This window comes from Salmo salar, chromosome ssa16 (genome assembly GCF_905237065.1).
Source record: "Salmo salar chromosome ssa16, Ssal_v3.1, whole genome shotgun sequence".
NCBI classification, from domain to species: domain Eukaryota; kingdom Metazoa; phylum Chordata; class Actinopteri; order Salmoniformes; family Salmonidae; genus Salmo; species Salmo salar.
In genome coordinates this window covers 1,737,579-1,761,515 of record NC_059457.1, presented here as the reverse complement: position 1 = coordinate 1,761,515, position 23,937 = coordinate 1,737,579, and the positions used below count along the sequence as shown (strand labels likewise).

General features: G+C 41.8%; 1 protein-coding gene across 2 annotated transcripts in view; it reads right to left on the bottom strand.

Moving 5' to 3' along the window:
- LOC106573025 (CD82 antigen) overlaps positions 1–14,330 on the bottom strand; it is a 60,141-nt gene extending 45,811 nt beyond the window's left edge. The window contains exons 1-2 of one of the 2 annotated variants that reach the window (XM_014147625.2): positions 14,147–14,297; positions 5,955–5,987 (exon numbers count right to left, since the gene is read on the bottom strand). In XM_014147625.2, the coding sequence (XP_014003100.1) occupies positions 5,955–5,962 (8 nt within the window). In that variant the 5' untranslated portion in view covers positions 5,963–5,987; positions 14,147–14,297. Of the gene's footprint in view, positions 1–5,954; positions 5,988–14,146 lie in introns of both variants that reach the window. The other variant, XM_014147626.2, reaches the window with a different exon arrangement.
- Between the last annotated feature and the right edge of the window lie 9,607 nt (positions 14,331–23,937).

The following is a 23,937-nucleotide window of genomic DNA, read 5'->3' as shown; positions in this document are numbered from 1 at the left end:
CAGTAAAAGTGATCATTTGAAACGGGTCTTATATGCTAGATTTAGAGTAATTTGGCAACTTTAGTTGTGAATGATAAAAACCTTAGAATGTCTTAGAAATCAAAACATGTGAGCTGCATGGTGCGAGTATAGGCTATTGATGATTTGAGAAAGTCACTAAAAAAGCTTGCGCTCTGTTCCATTCCTCCGGCTGCATAGCTGTTCTCTCATCAAGTGATAATAGGAGGACAGGACAGCGGAGTCAATCACCACCTTCCGGAGACACCTGAAACCCCACCTCTTTAAGGAATACCTAGGATAGGATAAAGTAATCCTTCTAACCCCCCCCTTAAAAGATTTAGATGCACTATTGTAAAGTGGTTGTTCCACTGGATATCATAAGGTGAATGCACCATTTTGTAAGTCGCTCTGGATAAGAGCGTCTGCTAAATGACTTAAATGTAAATGTAAATAATATTTGTACCCATCAGACTATTCTCAATGTAATATTGTCTTTACTAACATGTCAAATTTGTTTCGATTTAGAACAGCCCATTATCAAACAGGCAGGAACAAGGGCCGGGGGAAAAATACATGTCATCTGTATGCACTGGAATAGCAAATGGAGGCCTTTCCCATCGGTCCGTTTTTCAAAGATGCAGGGTAGGCTACTTGGGTTTTATTGCTGAGCTGTGCTTAATATGAGCTGCTGAGAAAGAAATATAACAACACTTATTTCACTCCACACATCAACCACTGTTTGAGGAGAATGCTCTTGCTGCGTGTAAGGTGATATTCTGCCCCAAACTGTATGCCATTGGCTCTCCAACCCTGTTTCTGCAGCTACCCAGTGCTTAATTTGGGAAACTAAGTGAAATCTGTTGCGGAACAGATAGTAAAATGTTCTCGCAACAAAACACATTTCACTAAACTGCTGAAAGCCCCTCTGCGCGCTCGAGAAAGGAATAGAGAGAGAGAAGATGGAAGCGCATAGCGGTGAGATATTCTGTATAACTAAAGGTAATTAATTGTGAAAATCTAAAAAAATCCCTATTACTAGGCTATTGAAAATCAAATACAAATTCACTATAATTGTAGGCTAACTGTAAGCCGCCCTGCACAATCAATGAACCAACAGCATAGCTTAGGGCTATACGTTCACTCCCAGACTCGTGGATAGACATTTTGGAGCATAGCACAAGGTAACCAGTCCATCCTGCATGCATAATAATACAGTCCACACTCAAAGGCCATTACTTGAATATGTAATGGACTGTAGCCCCTGCCACATGCGTCCAGTTCCGGAGCAGGTGTAATAGGATTCTACCTTGTTGCTATATTGTCCTTTTTCCTGTTTGATGGCTCGGGGGAGGTCGTAGCAGGACTTATTGTTCGCGTTTGTGTCCTCCGCAGTAGCTGTTGGATGCAATAGGCCTGCGTGCGGTAGCTCTGTCCTTTACCTTAGCGTGTACCTCAGTGTTAATCCAGGGCTTTTGATTGGGGAAGCAGCGAACCATCACTGTGGGGCCAATGTTGGTGATGCATTTCCTGATGAAGCCCGAGACGATGCTATCGGCAGAGTCCTGAAACATATTCCAGTGAGTGCCAGAAAAGCAGTGCTGCAACATAGCCTCCAATTTGGAAGACCATTTCTCTACGGAGTGCGTCATGGGTACTTCCTGCTTAGCTTCTATTCGGAAACAGGAAGCAGGAGTATAGAGACATGATCTGATTTGCTGAAGGCGGGATGAGGGAGGGCGTTGTATGCTTGCTTGTGGGTTGAGTAACAGTGGTCTAGGAATGTATCACCCCTAGTGTCATCCAGAAGAATGGCAAACATTGGATGAATATTAAATGTTAATATCGTCAGCTGCAAGTAGCTAGGTCTCCATCCAATTGGCAACAGATTTTCATGCGAATATTCTTATATCCGCATACAAACAATATGCACATTTTCCCACCAGAGAAATTTCCATCAAATTGACTTGTTGCGGATAAAAGACTGTGCGCGATGACGTTGTGCACATAACAATTACTTTTGAGGTTAAATTCCCATGTACTAAATAAAAAATTCAAGTTAAATGGGTTTCCATCGCATTTTCAACTGTACTGATGGTTTGTCACAAAAAATGTGTGTCATATAGAGAATGTGCCCACTGGTATTGGCACGTGCACTCTAGCCAACAGCTCGCATATATAGTGTGGGTATAGCCTACATGATGAAATTATTAAATCGACAAAAGAGCGAGCATATTTTTATTTGTCAAAAAAGAGCGAGCATATTTTTATTTGTCAAAATGCAGCCAAGCATTAATCATCACCAGAAAAAGACCATCAATATTTTTTGGAAAGGATCATCAAGCGCAACAACTTGCACTTTCACCACCCTGTGAAGTTCATCATAACTTCATTCATCTGTATTCTAATAAACAGTATGCACCCCAATCGTAGTGGGAGGACCACACAACATGTCATTGGTTGACTCCAAGTTTACTTCCACATAATACTTATCAAATTAATATTAGCACATAAAAGCATTTCCACCGCCATTTCTTGCATAATTAATTTTACAGACACAAAAAGATCCCACCTTGTCTAGCGGATTTTGTTCAGTCGACATTTGGTAAGTTTACCGACAAATTAGCTGTTTCCATCAGGCCTGTCGTGACATTTTTTATTCAACATTTTATTCACATAAAAAGGTTGGATGAAAACCTGGCTACTGATGGAGAAAAAAAAAAAATCGGACTCAAAGACAATTACTGGAAAAATTCTATGGATATTTTTGGTACAACGGTGACAACAAATGTGTCTTTTTAGGAATAAAAAAATATTACTTCTCTATGGGGCCATCTATAGGAATTGTCCTTTTGGGCTCGGCTTCAGCTAACCTGCAGTACCAAAAGTACCCGCTGAGCACAGTGGAACGTGTGCTTCGAGACCAGAACCCTGGCCCTCTGTTATGGATCAGTGGTATAAGCAGTAGCCTTCCTAGTGATACAGCCATAGCCCTAGACATAATTTGGTCTTTATACTGTTTATTTTCAAGTAAAGTACAAGTCAACCGTTCACTGTGTCTTCCCATCAATGCGTTCTGACCGACACCCCAAGGCGAACACACCCAAAACAAACAGCAACTTTAGCCCTCCACTACATTGTGGGGTCTGGGCTCCGGGACAGGGGTAGGCAGAAGAGGGCTATAGTACCATGGTGGTCTGGAGACACTGCAGCAGTGACTCGTCACTAATTGGAGGCCACGGTGGGGGGGCAAGCCACTCACTGCTGTCATTCTGTCCATCACAAGCTGTGGTGGTGCCAGCAGAACTCTCTCTGCTGGTTGGATGACTCAGGATGAGCTCTGTAGAGGCTGGCTTAGTGGAAGAGAGGCTAGCCATGGAGTGGGATGTGAGCGGTGGCAGCACGGAGCGGAGAGTCTCTGTGAGCTGTACTACTTCTTGTAGCTCACGTAGCTAAGTGAGACTGACCTGAATGGCTCGCTGGGACTGCCGTAGCTGGGCTCTCTCTCTCTGGATGTAGTCTCTCACTAGCATGTGCTCTATAAGGTCGCTTCCTTGGCAGCTCCCTTCATACAAGGCTGAAGGTCATCTTGTTGCCCATGAGCATACTGTGCTCTTTATACTTTCTATCTTCAAGTAAACTGTTCACTGCGTCTTCCCATCAATGCGTTCTGACCGACGTTCGGCAGGGAACACACCCAAACCAAACCAGCAACCTAAGAATAATACAATCAAGCTCTCCACTACAGTCTGACTCCCGAGACAGACAGACAGACAACAAGTTGAAAGCTTAGTAGTAGGAAAATACTCTTTAGAATGTCCACCACATTTCTCCCTCTCTTTGTTCCCTTTCCCATTCAGTTTTAAAGGTTTTGTTCATGTCCTTTGAACTTGAGTGTAGGCTAGGCTAGGCTGCTACAATCCACTGATTGTCAAACTGTGGCTAAACAGTTCATCCAGACAGTGTAAGGCGCACACACAGATGGTCTAACTGCTTAGACCTTAGGCCTATTCTCCATGGCTTTCGGTAGGAAAAGAACATCATTATCTATTTGCTTTTAATAGACTGTTGAATAGACTGTCTAGATCCAGACAAAAGCTGCGCCGTTTTTCTGAACTTTGAACCAAACTGGCTTTGTATAATCAGTAACCTAATATTTAACACTGATTCTTGCCTCAATGAGGACGAGCAAGTATGTGTGTGTTTGAAGATGTTCATCACAAAGGTTTTATTCCAACAGACAGACGCCTGTGTAATGTCTGATTAGGCACAGATTAGAGAAGTGTGAAAGCCAAACCCACAGAATAAGAGAAGTAGCTAACTAAATTGGGACACTTTCCCCAACACTTCCATTGGCAGGGCAGGATTTACATAGCACCTTCTATCAAGAACTAGTGGTAAACATGTCCCTCGTATATAGGTCTAGGTATGTGTGCTAATCCAACCCTCCTAGTTAAATATAGGCCTAGCCCACACGTCATAAGAGTCAATGGTAGCAGGACAAAACAAAAGGAAAGACTGGGAACCCCCACTTTTTGTGGTGAGCTCAGCAGTACTTCAGCAGTAGGGGATATTAAATCCTACACCACTGAAGGGTCGCTCATACAAAGACAGCAAAAGTAGCACTCTATAAAGACATCTAGGTCTATTGCATTGAAATCATAAACACCAGACAGTAAAGTTGGGTTAGAGATTTGATTGGACTCTTAATGAAAGCCTCAACTTCTATCTCCCACTTGTCTAAAGCCTGAGTGAAACTGACTTTTATACACCAGAGCCAAACACACAGAGAGAAACATCATTTTGAATGTTTCTCCGACAACTTATTTTGTCCACTGAACAAGCCAAGGGATGTTCCCATGGTAACCATACATCCGTCGGCATACCGTGAATATTTTTGTTTTTGTTGGTGACGTCGGGTCCGGGTGCTGTCGCCAATGGAACCGAGGGTGCCTCAGCTGGCTCGTCGGGCTTCCATGCCTTAGCTGGTTCAAGAGGTTTTCTTGCCTCGGTAGGCACCCATCCCACGTCATGCCTCAGCCGGCTCATCGGGCTCCCACGCCTCAGCCGGCTCGTCAAGCTCTCACGCCTCAGTGGGATCGTCAGGCTTTCACGCCTCAGCGGGATTGTCAGGCTACCACGCCTCAGCCAGCTCCCACGACCTCTGCAGGCTCGTCGGGCTTCTACACTTCAGCCGGCTTGTCCAGCGCCCATGCCTCGGCCAGCCCGTTAGGCTCGCCCAGGTGGGACGCCGGGTGGCGCCCCTAGAGGGGAGTGGGTACTGTCACATCTGCTCCTGCTCTCCCTTTCTGGCACTCGAGGGCACCAGTCTGCGCTTCATTACACACACCTGTCACCATCATTATGCGCATCAGCGCTCATTGGACTAAACTGGACTCCTTCACCTTGTTGATTGCCCCATCTATCTCTGTCTATTCCTCCTTTGGTTCCCCGTGTCAGCATTATTGTCGTTATGTTTTCATTTCCAGACGCGGTCCTGTCCTGTTCCATGCCCATTGTTAATTAAATGTTCACTCCCTGTACTTGCTTCTCATCTCCAGCATCTGCCCTCACATTATTAACTTGTAAGGACAGGATTGATCAGAACCAGATATCCTAGTCGAGCACATAAAAACAAAGTAGGCCTAAGTACAGTAGCAGCAGATACTATAGTCTACTACACAAAGCACATAATCCTTAACACTAGAACCGCTAAAGCAGTCATTTGGACTGCTCATTAATCAAATGATCTTATTACTCTGCCATTTTTAAAGTCATGCCCCCCTCTGTCCTTGACTTTCTAAATATGTCTATATAACACACTGTCGTTGTTAGAATCTTAATATCACAAACTGAACTGGAGTTATAACCAGTTTTAGGAGGGCATGTCATTTTTTTGAAAAGGGGTTATATGGTAGGAGACCAAGAAAGGCTGACTGCAATTTGCCAATACACACCTGAACATGCCAAAATCCTTCTGGGAGAATGTCCTGTGGACAGATTAGACCAAATTAGATATTTTTGGAAAAGCACACCATTTCCATGTCTACAGAAAACAAAATGAAGCCTTCAAAGAAAAGAACACCTTCCCTACAGTCAAATATGTAGGAGGTTCAGAGACACCCTGTGGCTCAGTTGGTAGAGCATGGTGTTTGCAACGCAATGGTGTTTGCAACACCAGGGTTGTGGGTTCGGGGTTTGATTCCCACGGGGGGCCAGTATGAAAAAAAAATTGTATGTATGAAATGAAATGTATGCATTCACTACTGTAAGTCGCTCTGGATAAGAGTGTCTGCTAAATGACTAAAATGTAATGTAAAAATGTTTTGGGTTTGCTTTGCTGCCTCTGGCAATGTGTGCCTTGAACATGTGCATGGCATCATGAAATCAGGAGAATACCAAGCACAGGAGGTTGGTGGCACCTTGACGGGCACGTGATAATGGCTGGAGCGAAATAAGTGGAAAGGTATCAACAACATCAAACGCATGGTTTCCATTTGTTTGATGCCATTCCATTTGCTCAGTTCCATCCACTATTATGAGCCGTCCTCCCCTCTGCAGCCTCCACTGATACCAAGGCATTTTGGAGCGCAATGTCGGACCCAGGGTCAGGAAGCTCGGTCTCCATATAAGGTCAATGACCCAAACACACTTTGAAAAGCACCCGGGAATGGTTAAAAACAAAACTCTGGACTGTTCTGAAGTGGCCAGCAATGAGTCCAGTTCTAAATCCCATTGAAAACTTGTGGAGAGATCTGAAAACAGCAGTTGGGAGAAGGCACCCTTTAAATCTGGAAGAACTGGAGCAACTGGCACAAGAGGAGTGGCCCAAACTGCCAGTACAAAGGTGCAGGAAGCTCATCGATGGCTATAGGAAGCGCTTGATTGCAGTTACTTTGATATAGGGTACATACAGGGTGGGCCATTCTATTGTATTGATCCCCTCTATCAGTCCACAATTGATACCCTCTATCAGTCCACTAAATCCAACCACTCCTATCAGTCTACTCTGGCCTACCTGGAGTACACAGTGAGTGTGTGTAATTTACAATGGCAAGAAGACCAAGAGGAATGGATACACATGCTGCGTTAGCACTGCTACATAATCTGAATGAAAACGACTCAGATGGTCGGGAAGAAATTAATCATGACATCTCTGATGATTATTCTTCTGATTCTGAGCCTCGAGGCCTAAGTGCAAAAAATACAGAATGGTGCACACTGAGCAGTTTCCTGTGACACACCCAAATGAAACTGAGACGGGAGATAGAAAGGGACAGCACCGTAAGCCGGTGACAATGGTACGGGCCGATTATCAGCACAAAGTGTCATCACCGAGAGAGCAGGCCCTACTACATCTCAAGCAAAAAACAACGTCAGCAACGCAATCACCAGCTTCGTTGTTTATTTGACCTCACATCTTGCTTATTGTGTGTCTTGGTTGTATATTGGTTGCATATTGTTATGAACAACACATGCTTTCTGTTTCATAGTTGTAACAAAGGCATTTTTTGTTTTTACATACACTAGGTGTGCAAAATAGGGATGCACAATACATCGGTGAACATATCATCGGTGAACATTCAGATATTAGCTAAAAATGGCAACATCGGTATCGGCCCGATGTCTAGTTTAACGCCAATGTTAACAACCGATGTCTAAGCTACCGTGCATACCTTTATAACGTAGGTACAGGACGTAATGACGCCACATAAACTTTTGCGCTACACGTGCAACACAGCATTCCGAACCTAGCCCACAATGTACGCTGTGTGGATCGAGCAGTCAACAAGTCAAGCAGTCATTTGAATGAGTAAGATATTTTCAGTGAGACAACTCAAAGGCAAAATCCATTAATGCCAAGATAATGGGATTCATTGCCCTTGACAATCAACCGTTCTCTGTTGTGGGTGATGTTGGCTTTCGCGACTGGTCGAGCACCGGTACACACTAATGTTACCAAGTGCGCTATTGTTCAGATGTTGCCCTACCGGATTTACACAGTAATAGAGTCACTGCTATTAGCTTCACGACATACTATGGAACGCCATGTGGGTCTTTGCGTGTCAAAAAAGATACGCATCAAATAACACTATTTGACAATAACAGTTAAATAAGCTTTTAATTTGACATGTCAAATAACACTATTATAGAATGTTGTATGTGCTGAATTTGCACGTGCAAGCCAAGCTCCACCACTACTATCAGTAGCACTGTCAAAGCTGTACAAAAAGTCTGCAAGCAAGCAAACACCTGCCACGAATGATGTGTTTACAATACAGTTGGCTAGAAAGCATTATTTGTCTGACCGCAACTTCTGGGGTAGCTAACTTTAGCTTTGTACCTAGCTAGCACCAATATAACCAGCCTGAAAACAATGACCAGTAGAAACTGCAGACATTTTCATTATTGTTAGTAGAGGTCGACCGATTATGATTTTTCAACGCCGATACCGATACTGATTATTGGAGGACCAAAAAAAGCCACTACCGATTAATCGGCCGATTGTTTTATTTATTTATTTGTTATGACAATTACAACAATACTGAATGAACACTTATTTTTACTTAATATAATACAATAAAATCAATTTAGCCTCGAATAAATAATGAAACATGTTCAATTTGGTTTAAATAATGCAAAAACAAAGTGTTGGAGAAGAAAGTAAAAGTGCAATATGTGCCATGTAAAAAAGCAAACGTTTAACCTCTCTAGGGTAGGTGGCACCAAATCGTCCCACCTACGTAACAGCCAGTGTAATTCCGTGGTGCGTTATTCAAAAACCTCAAAAATGCAAAAACTTCAATTTTTCAAACATATGACTATTTTACACCATTTTAAAGACTCTCGTTAATCTAACCACACTGTCCGATTTCAAAAAGGCTTTACAATGAAAGAAAAACATTAGATTATGTCAGCAGAGTACCCAGCCAGAAATAATCAGACACCCATTTTTCAAGCTAGCATATAATGTCACATAAACCCAAACCACAGCTAAATGCAGCACTAACCTTTGATGATCTTCATCAGATGACAACCCTAGGACATCATGTTATACAATACATGCATGTTTTGTTCAATCAAGTTCATATTTATATCAAAAACCAGCTTTTTACATTAGCATGTGACTAGCATGTGACTAGCATTCCCACCGAACACTGCCGGTGAATTTACTAAATTACTCACGATAAACGTTCACAAAAAGCATAACAATTATTTTAAGAATTATAGATACAGAACTCCTCTATGCACTCGATATGTCCGATTTTAAAATAGCTTTTCGGTGAAAGCACATTTTGCAATATTCTCAGTAGATAGCCCGGCATCACAGGGCTAGCTATTTAGACACCCAGCAAGTTTAGCACTCACCAAAGTCAGATTTACTATAAGAAAAATGCTATTACCTTTGCTGTCTTCGTCAGAATGCACTCCCAGGACTTCTACTTCAATAACAAATGTTGGTTTGGTTCGTGCGTTCAAGACACTATCCGAAAGGGTAAATAAGGGTGACGAGCATGGCGCAATTCGTGACAAAAAAAATCTAAATATTCCATTACCGTACTTCGAAGCATGTCAACCGCTGTTTAAAATCAATTTTTATGCCATTTTTCTCATAAAAAAGCGATAATATTCCGACCGGGAATCTGCGTTTAGGTAAACAGACGAAAGAAAATAAAGCATTCGGTCGACTCGGGCACGCGCCTAAGCCCATAGTACTCTGATCGGCCACTTGCCAAAAGCGATAATGTGTTTCAGCCAGTGTCACGTCCTGGCCAGTATAAGGGTTAATTGTTATTGTAGTTTGGTCAGGACGTGGCAGAGGGTATTTGTTTTATGTGTTTCAGGGTGGTGTGTTAGTTAGGAGGGCGTTTGATTTATTATTTCCGGGTTTTGAGTTATGGTCTATGTTTATGTATTTCTATGTGTAGTCTAGTGAGTGTGTTTCTATGTTGAGTTAATTGGGGTGGACTTCCAATTGAAGGCAGCTGTTTGGTGTTGCCTTTGATTGGAAGTCCTATATTAGTTGGGTGTGTTTGTCTCGTATTTGTGGGAGATTGTTTTTGCATTGCGTGTTTTGTGAGCCTGCAAAACTGTCATTGGTCGTGCTTATTGTTTTCTTGTTTTTCGTGTTCAACGTTCTTTAATAAATTAAGAAAATGAACGCCAACTCTGCTGCATATTGGTCCACCTTTTCAGACGACGATTTCGCTATATCGTCCTCCGACGAAGAAAGTCGTGACAGCCAGAGGGTGCCTCGATATCGTTCAGCTTTTTCCCGGGCTCTGAGAGCCTATGGGAGCCGTAGGAAGTGTCACGTTAGAGCAAAGATCCTCAGTCTTCAATAAAAAGAGCCAAGATGAAACAACTTGTCAGACAGGCCACTTCCTGCATGGAATCTTCTCAGGTTTTGGCCTGCCATTTGAGTTCTGTTATACTCACAGACACCATTCAAACAGTTTTAGAAACTTTAGGGTGTTTTCTATCCAAAGCCAATAATTATATGCATATTCTAGTTACTGGGCAGGAGTAGTAACCAGATTAAATCGGGTACGTTTTTTATCCGGCCGTGTCAATACTGCCCCCTAGCCCTAACAGGTTAAGTTCCTTGCTCAGAACATGAGAACATATGAAAGCTGGTGGTTCCTTTTTATTAACATGAGTCTTCAATATTCCCAGGTAAGAAGTTTTAGGTTGTAGTTATTATAGGAATTATAGGACTATTTCTCTCTATACGATTTGTATTTCATATACCTTTGACTATTAGATGTTCTTATAGGCACTTTAGTATTGCCAATGTAACAGTATAGCTTCTGTCCCTCTCCTCGCTCCTACCTGGGCTCGAACCAGGAACACATCGACAACAGCCGCCCTCGAAGCAGCATTACCCATGCAGAGCAAGGGGAACAACTACTCCAAGTCTCAGAGCGAGTGACGTTTGAAACGCTATTAGCGCGCACCCGCTAACTAGCTAGCCATTTCACATTGGTTACACCAGCCTAATCTTGGGAGTTGATAGGCTTGAAGAATTGCGAAGAGCTGCTGGCAAAACGCACGAAGGTGCTGTTTGAATGAATGTTTACGAGCCTGCTGCTGCCTACCATCGCTCAGTCAGACTGCTCTATCAAATATCAAATCATAGACTTAATTATCACATAATAACACACAGAAATACAAGCCTTTGGTCATTAATATAGTCGAATCCGGAAACTATCCCTTCGAAAACAAAACGTTTATTATTTCAGTGAAATACGGAACCGTTCCGTATTTTATCTAACGGGTGGCATCCCTAAGTCTAAATATTCCTGTTACATTGCACAACCTTCAATGTTATGTCATAATTATGTACAATTCTGGCAAATTAATTACTGCCTTTGTTAGGAATAAATGGACTTCACACAGTCCGCAATAAGCCAGGCGGCCCAAACTGCTGTATATACCCTGACTGCTTGCACGGAACGCTAGAGATGTGACACAATTTCATGTTAGCAGGCAATATCAACTAAATATGCAGGTTTAAAAATATATACTTGTGTATTGATTTTAAAGAAAGGCATTGATGTTTATGGTTAGGTACATTGGTGCAACAACAGTGCTTGTTAAATCATCACCCTTTTGTCGAAGTAGGCTGTGATTCGATGAAAAATTAACAGGTACCGCATCGATTATATGCAACGCAGGACACGTTAGATAAACTAGTAATATCATAAACCATGTGTAGTTAACTAGTGATTATGTTAAGATTGATCGTTTTTTATAAGATAAGTTTAATGTTAGCTAGCAACTTACCTTGGCTTCTTGCTGCCCTCGCGTAACAGGTAGTCAGCCTGCCATGCAGGGTCCTCGTGGAGTGCAATGTACAAGGCAGTTAACCCCCCGTTCCTAGGCCGTCATTGAAAATAAGAATGTGTTCTTAACCTGACTTGCCTAGTTAGATAAAGGTGGCCAAAAATACCGATTACCAATTGTTATGAAAACTTGAAATCGGCCCTAATTAAATCGGCCATTCCGATTAATCGGTTGACCTCTAAGCTAAAGAGATGGAGAAAACACCTGTCTCCGGATTACGTCTTCAATCTAAGGGCAACCGTGGCATGGCATCCATGACAAGAAGATGAGTCCATCATGCATGATGATGTATACGGGTAAAATAGTCTAGCTACCTACTTTTTCAGATATTACACATTTCTAATTTTGACAGAAAATAGTTTCATTTCAAGCTAGTGTACTGTTAGCCAATTAGCTAACATTAGCTGGCTGGCTCCCTAGCGGCAGGGACTGGGAGACTAGTCAGGATCGAGGGAAGTGTAGCTAGCAACAGCAAGCTAGCTAGCTAAATTGTCATAAATGTTTGCTTATCGACCTGTCCCAAAATTAATGTAGTTGGTTCAGAGTTGGTTTCGATATTTCAACCAGCGTGTCCTGATCGCGTATGGTTTTGGGGGACAAAATCAACATGGACGGACGGACGCACGCATGGTCTGGTCAACAATGCTGTAACGTTAGTAGGAGATATGCATCTTTCAAATGATTTGCCACGGATATTGAGCACTCCGCACATCATCGTCGTTAAGCTGGAAAAATTATACAGAAAGGCAAGCGACAGCCACGAACAGCCTGCTCTGCCCCTGTCGAGTCTGCTGCTACGCTGTGCTTTTAGCTGACTCAACTTTACAATGAAGCAGTTGGTGCTTTTGGAAACAAGCTGAGGTCCTGACTGACTGCTGGGAACATGTCCACAACTTCATCAGCAAGCTGTCAAACTATTGTAAATAAGTGACAAATCTATCAGTGCAGTGCCCAACATCCTTAGCTAGCTAGCTAAAATTCAATCCATGTGTTTGTCATTGAAGCTAGCTAGCAGCAGGCAGGCTACAACAAGCTAAATCAGCTGATGCTTCGTTTTGCCCCAGTGCCCGTGTTTCATAGCGAGTGAGTCATGCACAAGACAGGTCGCGGAACACAATGCTCGCAAATGGATTGTCTTCCAATTGACACAAATGGAAGTGTCAGTTGGGACATGGAGTGTGCAATGTCTCAATGCTCATTTTGGCCAAAACACTTGCAGACTCAAGTGATCGCTATCGAACACAACAGTAAGTGGACACTTTATAAAGGGCTTAAAGGCCAATTGTTTGGTTTCAGATTAAATTCAGCCTATGACTGTGGTACTCTTAGAAAATAAACGTTTCTACTTGGAACCAAAAAGGGTTCTCCTATTGGGACACCCGAAGAACCCTTTTGGAACCCTTTTTTTCTAAGTGTCAATAGAACTTAATTGCCCCCTAGCGGTCATACGAAATAGGATCAGATTATGCATAGTGCATGTGGAATTTTATGAATTTTCTCAATGTTTTAACGGAACCGATTAAAGCCGTCTATTTAAACGTTAATAAAATTGTTCTATTTGTCACATCCATAATATTCACATCTGTGAGTCCATTTCCCTGTCATGGTATAGACCTCCCTCTGGGGTTAAGTACCTTGTTATGGGTCCCCAGCGTTCTCTGTTTATTAACAACAACTGTCAGCTCACAGGAAAAATGGAGGCGGCACATGGACACAGAATCCGTTTACACCAAGTTGTATTGCACCAAGCCGTATTGCACCAAGCCTGGAGCTACAACATTCATGGGTCCATCTCTCAAGACCAAGGCCAAAGCAAAGGAAAAACACAATTTTTAGATTGTGTCAGCTATCCAATGCAAGAAGTGTGAACTTCACAAATCGACCTAACGTTATTGTTATTGTAGCTAACGTTACATATAGTAAAGTACAGCCAGAGGGGAAATGTTTCTACAACTTTCTTTCTAATCACCAAATTAAACAAAGGCGCATAGCGCTCGCTCATCGTTTCTCTATCTACCCCGAGGCTTGACAGCTGTCCATAACTTCGGGATGTGATGGGAAGTTCCACTTTGCATAGCACATTTCCCTACCAAATGTTATTCACAGTAAATTACTAATAGCTACAGCTAGCTACTTTAGGTAAGGCTCAGTTATAAACCAGATAACTTTATCTCTATTCAGAAATGTAAACTAGCTAGCCATACTAAGTTAGCTATGTAGCGTGCTGACTGTCATTAAAGTTATCAAAATACCTCTGATATTAACTAACATCTAATAACCCCACAAATAAACAAATACTTACTTTTTGGTGTAAAATGTGGAGAGAATAGTTGGCTGTAACGGACCTCCGTCTTCTTTTGTCCCGTTGTGCGTGTGAGAGAACGGGATGTGTGTGGGAGTCTGGGAGAGAGATGTGTCAGTGACCGGCTACGCGATTAGACTGCAGTGGACGAGCTGGGAAGGCGTGGTAGACCCCCACCGTGCGGTAGACATGGGTTAATTCCCCGTCTGAAAAGAAATGAAGTCATACTGTACAGTTTGTTAAATTATAGGCTACTGCAACATGTTTCTCTACAATAATTATTGCAATTCATGAACATAATACTTTAAATGTTACATTTCATGTTGTTCTTAGTGTTCTCTTAAAGAACACGATAAGATAATTTTTAAAGGCCCTCAACTTAACCACACAAAATTAAGAAAGTAGCCAACTTCGCTCATGCATGAGTCATTAAAAGCAAATAAATAATGAGCTCACCCTTTACATTGAATATAGTTACACTAACATAAATCAGTTTGTTGATTCCTTCCTCAACATGTGGTTTTTACTATTCAGCTTCCTGTTTACAAAGTAACCACAGAGAGAGTGAGGGGTAGGGTGTCACACCTGTTGAATACATAGTTCACAGAGCTGCCAACAGTCATAGATAGAGGAGTGCCAAACTGCCGATGGAGCCGTGCATCCACCCTCCTGTCTGACTCCCACACTGACCACTGATACCACCCTATAGAAGAGTTAACCTGACCATATCCAGAAAGCATGCTGGCACATTGAGTGTGGTAGGGGTGTGTCGATGTGGGTGGGCGGCTAATAAATCCATTGAATATACACCATCACAAAGAAATCTACAGGTACTGTAACTGCCCAAATAAAGGAAACACCAACATAAAGTGTCTTAATAGGGCGTTGGGCCACCACGAGCCAGAACAGCTTCAATGTACCTTGGCATAGATTCTACAAGTGTCTGGAACTCTATTGGAGGGATGCGACACCCTTCTTCCATGAGAAATTCCATTATTTGGTGTTTTGTTGATGGTGGTGGAAAACGCTGTCTCAGGCACTGCTCCAGAATCTCCCATAAGAGTTTAATTGGGTTGAGATCTGGTGACTGAGACGGCCATGGCATACATGATTTGTATTGGTTTTCATGCTCTTCAAACCATTCAATGACCACTCGTCCCCTGAGGATGGGGGCATTGTCATCCTATGAGGGCATAGCCATGGTAGCCAAAATAATGGCCTGCCCAGCATGTTGATATATGAGCCTAAGCATGGTGGTATATTAATTGCTTAATTAACACAGGAACCACACCTGTGTGGAAGCATTTGCTTTCAATATACTTTGTATCCCTCAGTAAGTGTTTCCATTATCTGTATTACTAATTAATTTAGTCAGGTCATGACAAACAAAAGACTAATAACATGTATTTTCAAAATAAAATAATATATTTCGAGTTTAACTATGTCACTGGTCTGTGCAACCTTTAGGCTACAAGGCTGCGCCATGCAAATTAAATCAATAGTTCTTATTTTGTTCATTAAACAGACAAGACACTTACATTCCCCTGCCTTGATCACAGTCAACACATATTTTATATATAATGGATTATAAAATACAAATCATATTTTTCCCACACAACTTGAGTGCCATGGAATATATGGAACCACTGTCATATAGCCTAGGCTAATTTAAAAGTAGTATTTTGAAACAGAGCCCATGTCCTAATTTTTATAAAAACACTAAATCTGCTCTTTCCGATCATGTTAAATAAAAAATCTAACCTGGATTTGAGATAATTTTTTTTGATCCATGTTAGATGTGATTACCCCATTGTGAACGTACTCTCTTTTCAAATTCCTCAGTACACATTGGTTATTTTGGCTGAAGACCGATAAACTACACATCGCTAGTAGGCCAAGTTGAAAACGTATGCAGATCAACCCATCATTTACTATCTAAATAAAAGAGCATTTAAATAGTTACCTGTCAAATATTTAAAAAAATATATGAAATTGCAGTGTGAATTCCCCCAGGCTAAATGCCAAAGCATATCTGTGACAATATACTAGAACATCTCAAGGACAGAACTACACACATTTAAATTGAGAAAATAAATGCATTAAAAGCATTTCTGTGAAGCTTTGTGATTGCCAAGAACAAGTGTGATGTCTGACAACAATAGAATATTTAAAATGTAATTTGTGCCAATCAGCTTTATGGCTACATTTATATTATACTAAGCCGTAGGCAGAACTTTACCACAATCATGACTAGGTCGGTTGGGGGCAATAAAAGTTTGTGCTTTGAAACCAGCAATAGCTTTCAGACAGATACATAGAAAAGATGGAAAAAGTTGCCAGCATGCTAAAGTTGGCAGGTTTTCGTCTTGGTTTGTAAGGGGTATAACTTCTCTTATTCTCTCTCCTGCTCTTCCCTTCAGTGTTAAGTTAGGTAAGCATCAGTGTGGCTTCATAGAAGCGGTGAGGAACTAGGGAGCCTCAGGTCCCATTTTTTGTGTGTTACTATGTTATTATGCTGCTGTTAGTGTATGTCACTGGGCTAAATACTTACAGCAACTATGATTGTTTCAGTAAAAATAGGCGATCCAGCTGTGTAGAAATTCAACATGTCAACTTTGAAGCTTCACATCTTTTGAATGAAAGCAGATTTGATGAGCCTATTATTATCCTGGTGGGAATGCTTATATAGTTTATAATGTTTTAGAGTTCATGAAAATCAGAGGACAATCCAGAAACACATCTACAGTACTCTATACAGTGGAAGGGAGTTTCTTTTAGGTCAAGCCTTCACCACAGGTAATGTAGTGTGTGTGTGTGGTGGCTCATCGTCTCGCCTGCGTAAGAAAGATGACCCCACCACCGACCTGCAGTCAATAATAGAAACCCCAATAATAGAAAACCCTTTTTGCATGTGGTTAGGTGTGTGTGTGTACCACGACGAGGCTGAAGACAAGTACAGAGTAGAAATTAGAGTGAATTTAACTCTATTTAAAGAAAATGTATCTCTACCAAAGATAACATTTGGTCCCAGTCAAAAGAGTAAAATGTACTCTGGCAAGTTATTTTTTCAGAGTTGTATTTGCTCAACTTAGTGTAGAAATTTAACTCCTGAGTCATAGCGTTTCACTCTGTACAGTATTAATATAAAATAACTGTCACTTTTTTTACTCTGCAGTGTTGTTCAGTATTCTAGAGTTAATTGTTGAGTGTAATGTTTACTCCTACCAGTGTCATTACACATTTACTCTGACTCATAATACTAAATGAATTGACCTTGATCAGGGTAGACGCAGAAAAATGTGATTACTACCATAAATCAGTCAACACAAAATATTGCATAACAGCATTTGTTTATTACATGAGATGCCAAAAACAGCCCAAACAGTACTTGCATGGTGCACAATCTTTGAAATAAAATAAAGCAATAGGGACAGTATGAATTGAAAGCCACACACCAGTGCCTCGGTGGGGAAATGTCTTAATTGTTCTGATACTGTGTACAAGCGTGGAAATGAAATCACATGAAGCAGTACGGGACCAAACTAACTTGAATCATCACCACCACAGGACATCTGTATGTCGAATGCTTTGTGATACAAAAGATCTTTAACGTCAACAACATGGAGTCCCTTTCTTGTCCGTACAACTTTAAACACATTGAAATGTTCACAAAGAAACAGTGTGTTTAAAGCCAAGATGACAACATACTGCTGGTTATCTTTTACAAGAATAGACTGGAATGCGTGAAATATTGGCATCTCACAATGAACTTTAATACAAACAACCAAATTTGAACGGTATACATTCTATTGATGTTTGGGCCATTTTACACTCAAAACCTTAGTGGAAGAAGGCACCCAGAGTGCATTTGCCACCTAATGAGCTCCTTCCAAATTTAAGGACACCGCTTTCCCTGGACCAATATCCAATCTACCTAGGTCAAATGTTTGGCAGTTGTATGTCATGCCACTTTGGTCTTTCTCGGCCAATATTTTTATTATGTTTGTAAAGCTTTTCATTGTATTTATATATATTTTTTATTGTGTTTTGCTTCGCAGCACATACACCAGCTATGGAGAATCAGCCTGATTTTCTGAATACATCATGGATAATGCACCATAAAATTTTGCTTTGGTAACAACCTTTTTCCAGGAAAGAAATGCTTAAACAATCTGTGGTTTTCTGCAATCAAGTGCTTCAAATAGATTGCGCAGTAGAAAACAAGATTGAATGGCATTAAGCCCAAATCATTGGAACCCTCAAGTAACTTGTTTCTTTCCATATAACCATAGTGGAAGCTCAGAATTTGCATGTTTATTTATTTTTTTTATTTCACCTTTATTTAACCAGGTAGGCAAGTTGAGAACAAGTTCTCATTTACAATTGCGACCTGGCCAAGATAAAGCAAAGCAGTTCGACAACATACAAAAACACAGAGTTACACATGGAGTAAAACAACATACAATCAATGATACAGTAGACAAAAATAAGACTATATACAATGTGAGCAAATGATGTGAGATAAGGGAGGTAAAGGCAAAAAAAGGCCATGGTGGCAAAGTAAATAAAGTATAGCAAGTAAAACACTGGAATGGTAGAATTATAATTTGAAGAAAGTTCAAAGTTAAAATATAAATAATATGGTGCAAAGGAGCAAAATAATAAATAAAATAAATAAATACAGTAGGGGAAGAGGTAGTAGTTTGGGCTAAATTATAGATGGGCTATGTACAGGTGCAGTGATCTGGGAGCTGCTCTGATAGCTGGTGCTTAAAGCTAGTGAGGGAGATAAGTGTTTCCAGTTTCAGAAATGTTTGTAGTTCGTTCCAGTCATTGGCAGCAGAGAACTGGAAGGAGAGACGACCAAAGGAGGAGTTGGCTTTAGGGGTGACCAGAGATATATACCTGCTGGAGCGCGTGCTACAGGTGGGTGCTGCTATGGTGACCAGTGAACGGAGATAAGGGGGGACTTTACCTAGCAGGGTCTTGTAGATGACCTGGAGCCAATGTGTTTGGCGACGATTATGAAGCGAAGGCCAGCCAATGAGAGCGTACAGGTCGCAGTGGTGGGTAGTATATGGGGCTTTGGTGACAAAACGGATGGCATTGTGATAGACTGCATCCAGCTTGTTGAGTAGGGTATTGGAGGCTATTTTGTAAATGACATCGCCGAAGTCGAGGATTGGTAGGATGGTCAGTTTTACGAGGGTATGTTTGGCAGCATGAGTGAAGGATGCTTTGTTGCGAAATAGGAAGCCAATTCTAGATTTAACTTTGGATTGGAGATGATTGATGTGAGTCTGGAAGGAGAGCTTACAGTCTAACCAGACACCTAGGTATTTGTAGTTATCCACAAATTCTAAGTCACAACCGTCCAGAGAAGTGATGCTGGACAGGTGGGCAGGTGCAGGCAGCGATCGGTTGAAGAGCATGCATTTAGTTTTACGTGTATTTAGGAGCAGTTGGAGACCACAGAAGGAGAGTTGTATGGCATTGAAGCTCGTCTGGAGGGTTGTTAACACAGTGTCCAAAGAAGGGCCAGAAGTATACAGAATGGTGTCGTCTGCGTAGAGGTGGATCAGAGATTCACCAGCAGCAAGAGCGACATCATTGATGTATACAGAGAAAAGAGTTGGCCCAAGAATTGAACCCTGTGGTATCCCCATAGAGACTGCCAGAGGTCCGGACAGCAGGCCCTCCGATTTGACACACTGAACTCTATCAGAGAAGTAGTTGGTGAACCAGGCGACGCAATCGTTTGAGAAACCAAGGCTACTGAGTCTGCCGATGAGGATGTGGTGATTAACAGAGTCAAAAGCTTTGGCCAGGTCAATGAATACGGCAGCAGAGTATTGTTTCTTATCGATGGCGGTTACGATGTCGTTTAGGACCTTGAGCATGGCTGAGGTGCACCCATGACCAGCTCTGAAACCAGATTGCATAGCGGAGAGGGTGCTGTGGGATTCGAAATGGTCGGTAATCTGTTTGTTGACTTGGCTTTCGAAGACCTTAGAAAGGCAGGGTAGGATGGATATAGGTCTGTAGCAATTTGGGTCAAGAGTGTCACCTCCTTTGAAGAGGGGGATGACAGCAGCTGCTTTCCAATCTATGGGAATCTCAGACGACACGAAAGACAGGTTGAACATGCTAGTAATAGGGGTTGCAATAATTTCGGCAGATAATTTTAGAAAGAAAGGGTCCAGATTGTCAAGCCCAGCTGATTTGTAGGGGTCCAGATTTTGCAGCTCTTTCAGAACATCAGCTGAATGGATTTGGGAGAAGGAGAAATGGGGGAGGCTTGGGCGAGTAGCTGTGGGGGGTGCAGTGCTGTTGAATGCAGTAAGGGGTGGAAAGCATGGCCAGCCGTAGAAAAATTGTTATTGAAATTCTCAATTATAGTGGGCTTATCGGTGGTGACAGAGTTTCCTATCCTCAGTGCAGTGGGGAGGAGGTGTTCTTATTCTCCATGGACTTTACAGTGTCCCAGAACTTTTTAGAGTTTGAGTTGCAGGAAGCAAATTTCTGTTTGAAAAAGCTAGCCTTGGCGTTTCTAACTGCCTGTGTGTATTGGTTTCTAACTTCTCTGAAAAGTTGCATATCACGGGGGCAGTTCGATGCTAATGCAGAACGCCACAGGATATTTTTGTGTTGGTTAAGGGCAGTCAGGTCTGGGGCGAACCAAGGGCTATATCTGTTCCTGGTTCTAAATTTCTTGAAAGGGGCATGCTTATTTAAGATGGTGAGGAAGGCATTTAAAAAAAAATAACCAGGCATCCTCTACTGACGGGATGAGGTCAATAACTTTCCAGGATACCAGGGCCAGGTCGATTAGAAAGGCTTGCTCGTTGAAATGTTTCAGGGAGCGTTTGACAGTGATGAGTGGAGGGCGTTTGACCTCTGAACCATTACGGGTGCAGGCAATGATCGCTGAGATCTTGGTTGAAAACAGCAGAGGTGTATTTAGAGGGCACGTTGGTTAGGATGATATCTATGAGGGTGCCAGTGTTTGCGGCTTTGGGGTTGTACCTGGTGGGTTCATTAATAATTTGTGTGAGATTGAGGGCATCAAACTTGGATTGTAGGATGGCTGGGGTGTTAAGCATGTCCCAGTTTAGGTCACCTAGTAGCACGAGCTCTGAAGATAGATGGGGGGCAATCAGTTCACATATGGTGTCCAGAGCACAGCTAGGGGCCGAGGGGGGTCTAAGGCAGGCGGCGACGGTGAGAGACTTGTTTTTGGAGAGGTGGATTTTTAAAAGTAGAAGTTCAAATTGTTTGGGTACAGACCTGGATAGCAGGACAGAGCTCTGCAGGCTCTCTGCAGTAGATTGCAACACCGCCCCCTTTGGTCGTTCTATCTTGTCTGAAAACATTGTAGTTAGGGATGAAGATTTCAGAGTTTTTGGTGGACTTCCTAAGCCAAGATTCAGACACAGCTAGGACATCCGGGTTGGCAGAGTGTGCTAAAGCAGTGAATAAAACAAACTTAGGGAGGAGGCTTCTAATGTTAACATGCATGAAACCAAGGCTATTACGGTTACAGAAGTCATCAAAAGAGAGCGCTTGGGGAGTAGGAGTGGAGCCAGGCACTGCAGGGCCTGGATTCACCTCTACATCCCCAGAGGAGCAAAGAAGAATGAGTATAAGGGTACGACTAAAAGCTATAAGAATTGGTCGTCTGTGACGTCCAGAATAGAGAGAAAAAGGAGCAAGTTTCTGTGGGCGATAAAATAGTTAAGGTATAATGTACAGACAAAGGTATGGTGGGATGTGAATACAGAGGAGGTAAACCTAGGCATTTAGTGATGATGAGAGAGATAGTCTCTAGAAACATCATTGAAACCAGAAGATGTCATAGCATGTGTGGGTGGAGGAACTGAGAGGTTGGATAAGGTATAAGGAGCAGGGCTAGAGGCTCTACAGTGAAATAAGCCAATAAACACTAACCAGAACAGCAATGGACGAGTGATCAAAGATGTCACATGCATCTCTTTAGTTCGCAATACTATCTTGGAACTGTCTTCACTAAACTCTGTCTGAAAGTCATCTTTCTCAGCAAGACAGAAACGGCAGCCATGTCTTGCATTAAAAGATTCCACAAAATTAAATAAACCATGAATGCCAAGGTTGTTACCTGTTACTTGGACAATAGTTCAATGAATTTGATAATCGTACTAGGGAACCTTCATTCCATCACTTTCCAAAATGTTTACATCTCGTACAATTTGGTCAAGTAGTGAGTGAAACCCATAGGTTTTTATACATTGAGTGTGAAATAGAGAAACCAGGTGAATATTGAGCAGAGAGGAATTCAACTTTGGAGAGACATTTCTTAAAGTGCAGGGCACCCAATTTATGTATGCCACGCTTCAATCCAAGAGGATTAGCGGTTTCAAAGTAGTCATTCAAGAGTTGAATTTGTATTGCATGTTTCCCTTTTGAGAATAGAGCATGATTCTTAAAGAAAAATCCACCACGAAAGTCATAAAGTAGACTTTCTTTGGGACCAGCCACAGGCTGCAAATTTCTGTTTTGTGTGCATTTTTGTAAATAGACCCATTTTCCAGATGTTAGTATGTACATTCATTTATCTTTAACAATAACCTGGTCATATGTTCCAGTGGTTCTATTGCGTCGCGTGTCAAATCTTGTGCCAAGAACATATTCAACTGGATCTACAGTTCCCCACTTCTCTTCAGAAATATTTAAACCTTTTGGTTTCAGAATTCAATACATTGAAAGGATTTTCTATTTGCCCAAAACACAGATTTATTTTACACCCGATATCATTGTTTCCAGTTTCCTGTAAAGTCAGAAACGTATTCACTGACTCTTTAGCTTGACTAAGGATATCATCAACTATCTTTCCCATGGAACTGACTAAAGTGTTCACCGTTGTTTCACCAACTCCTGCTGCTTTGAGTTGAGCTATTGTTGTGGCACCATTATCCACCACACTCTTATTATACAGAGCTGAATCACAATGTGAGCTTGGTGCTGGCATATCACCAAAATCGTTTGCTGCAAAATTGTTAGCAGCTGTAGAGGAGCCTTCACCATCATTATCAGAAAATGCTTTGGTACGCTCTTCATGTGCCTTGTTAAGATGCTTTCTACATCCAGAAAAAGTGCCAAATAGATGTGAACAACCAACCTGACCACACTTCAAACGCAGAGATTTCCCTAGACAAAGACATTGAATTAACTTCATATGTTTTACAAGGCTATTGGCATTTGCCTGGTGGCATTTGCAAGCAAAACAAAACATTTGTCTCAAACAGATATGTTAAATGCAACATTCTGGCCCTCAGCTCTGCTACCCTTATATTCGCCTTAGTTGTATCAACGTCAATGTCGTAGATTGTTGTTTGTAGAAAAGTGTATCCGTTTGCCAGACCCTGACTGTATGAGGTACCAAAAACAAAGTGAGCTTTGAAAGCTCATCAAAACAGCCCACTGAGCCAAATGCCTTAAGGTGCCGCATGTTTGTCAATCATGATGAAGTAGGCATGAATGCTCGTTCTCTGGGTCCCCATGGCAAGCAGATAGGGCTGTTGATTTCCAGCGATGCCATCAAGATGCTGCTGGTTGCTGCCATTAAGACAATAATATCATTAGGACATCTACTATAAATTCTCACAACATTTACTATAAGTCTCACAAACCAGATAGTGATTCTGATATGTATTACAGTTTTATACTGCTAAAGTTAGTGTAATTAGTAAGAGGTATTATAGCAGTAAAGCTGATGATAGTGCTCTTTGTTGGGGTAAGTGTTTATACCACTTGAG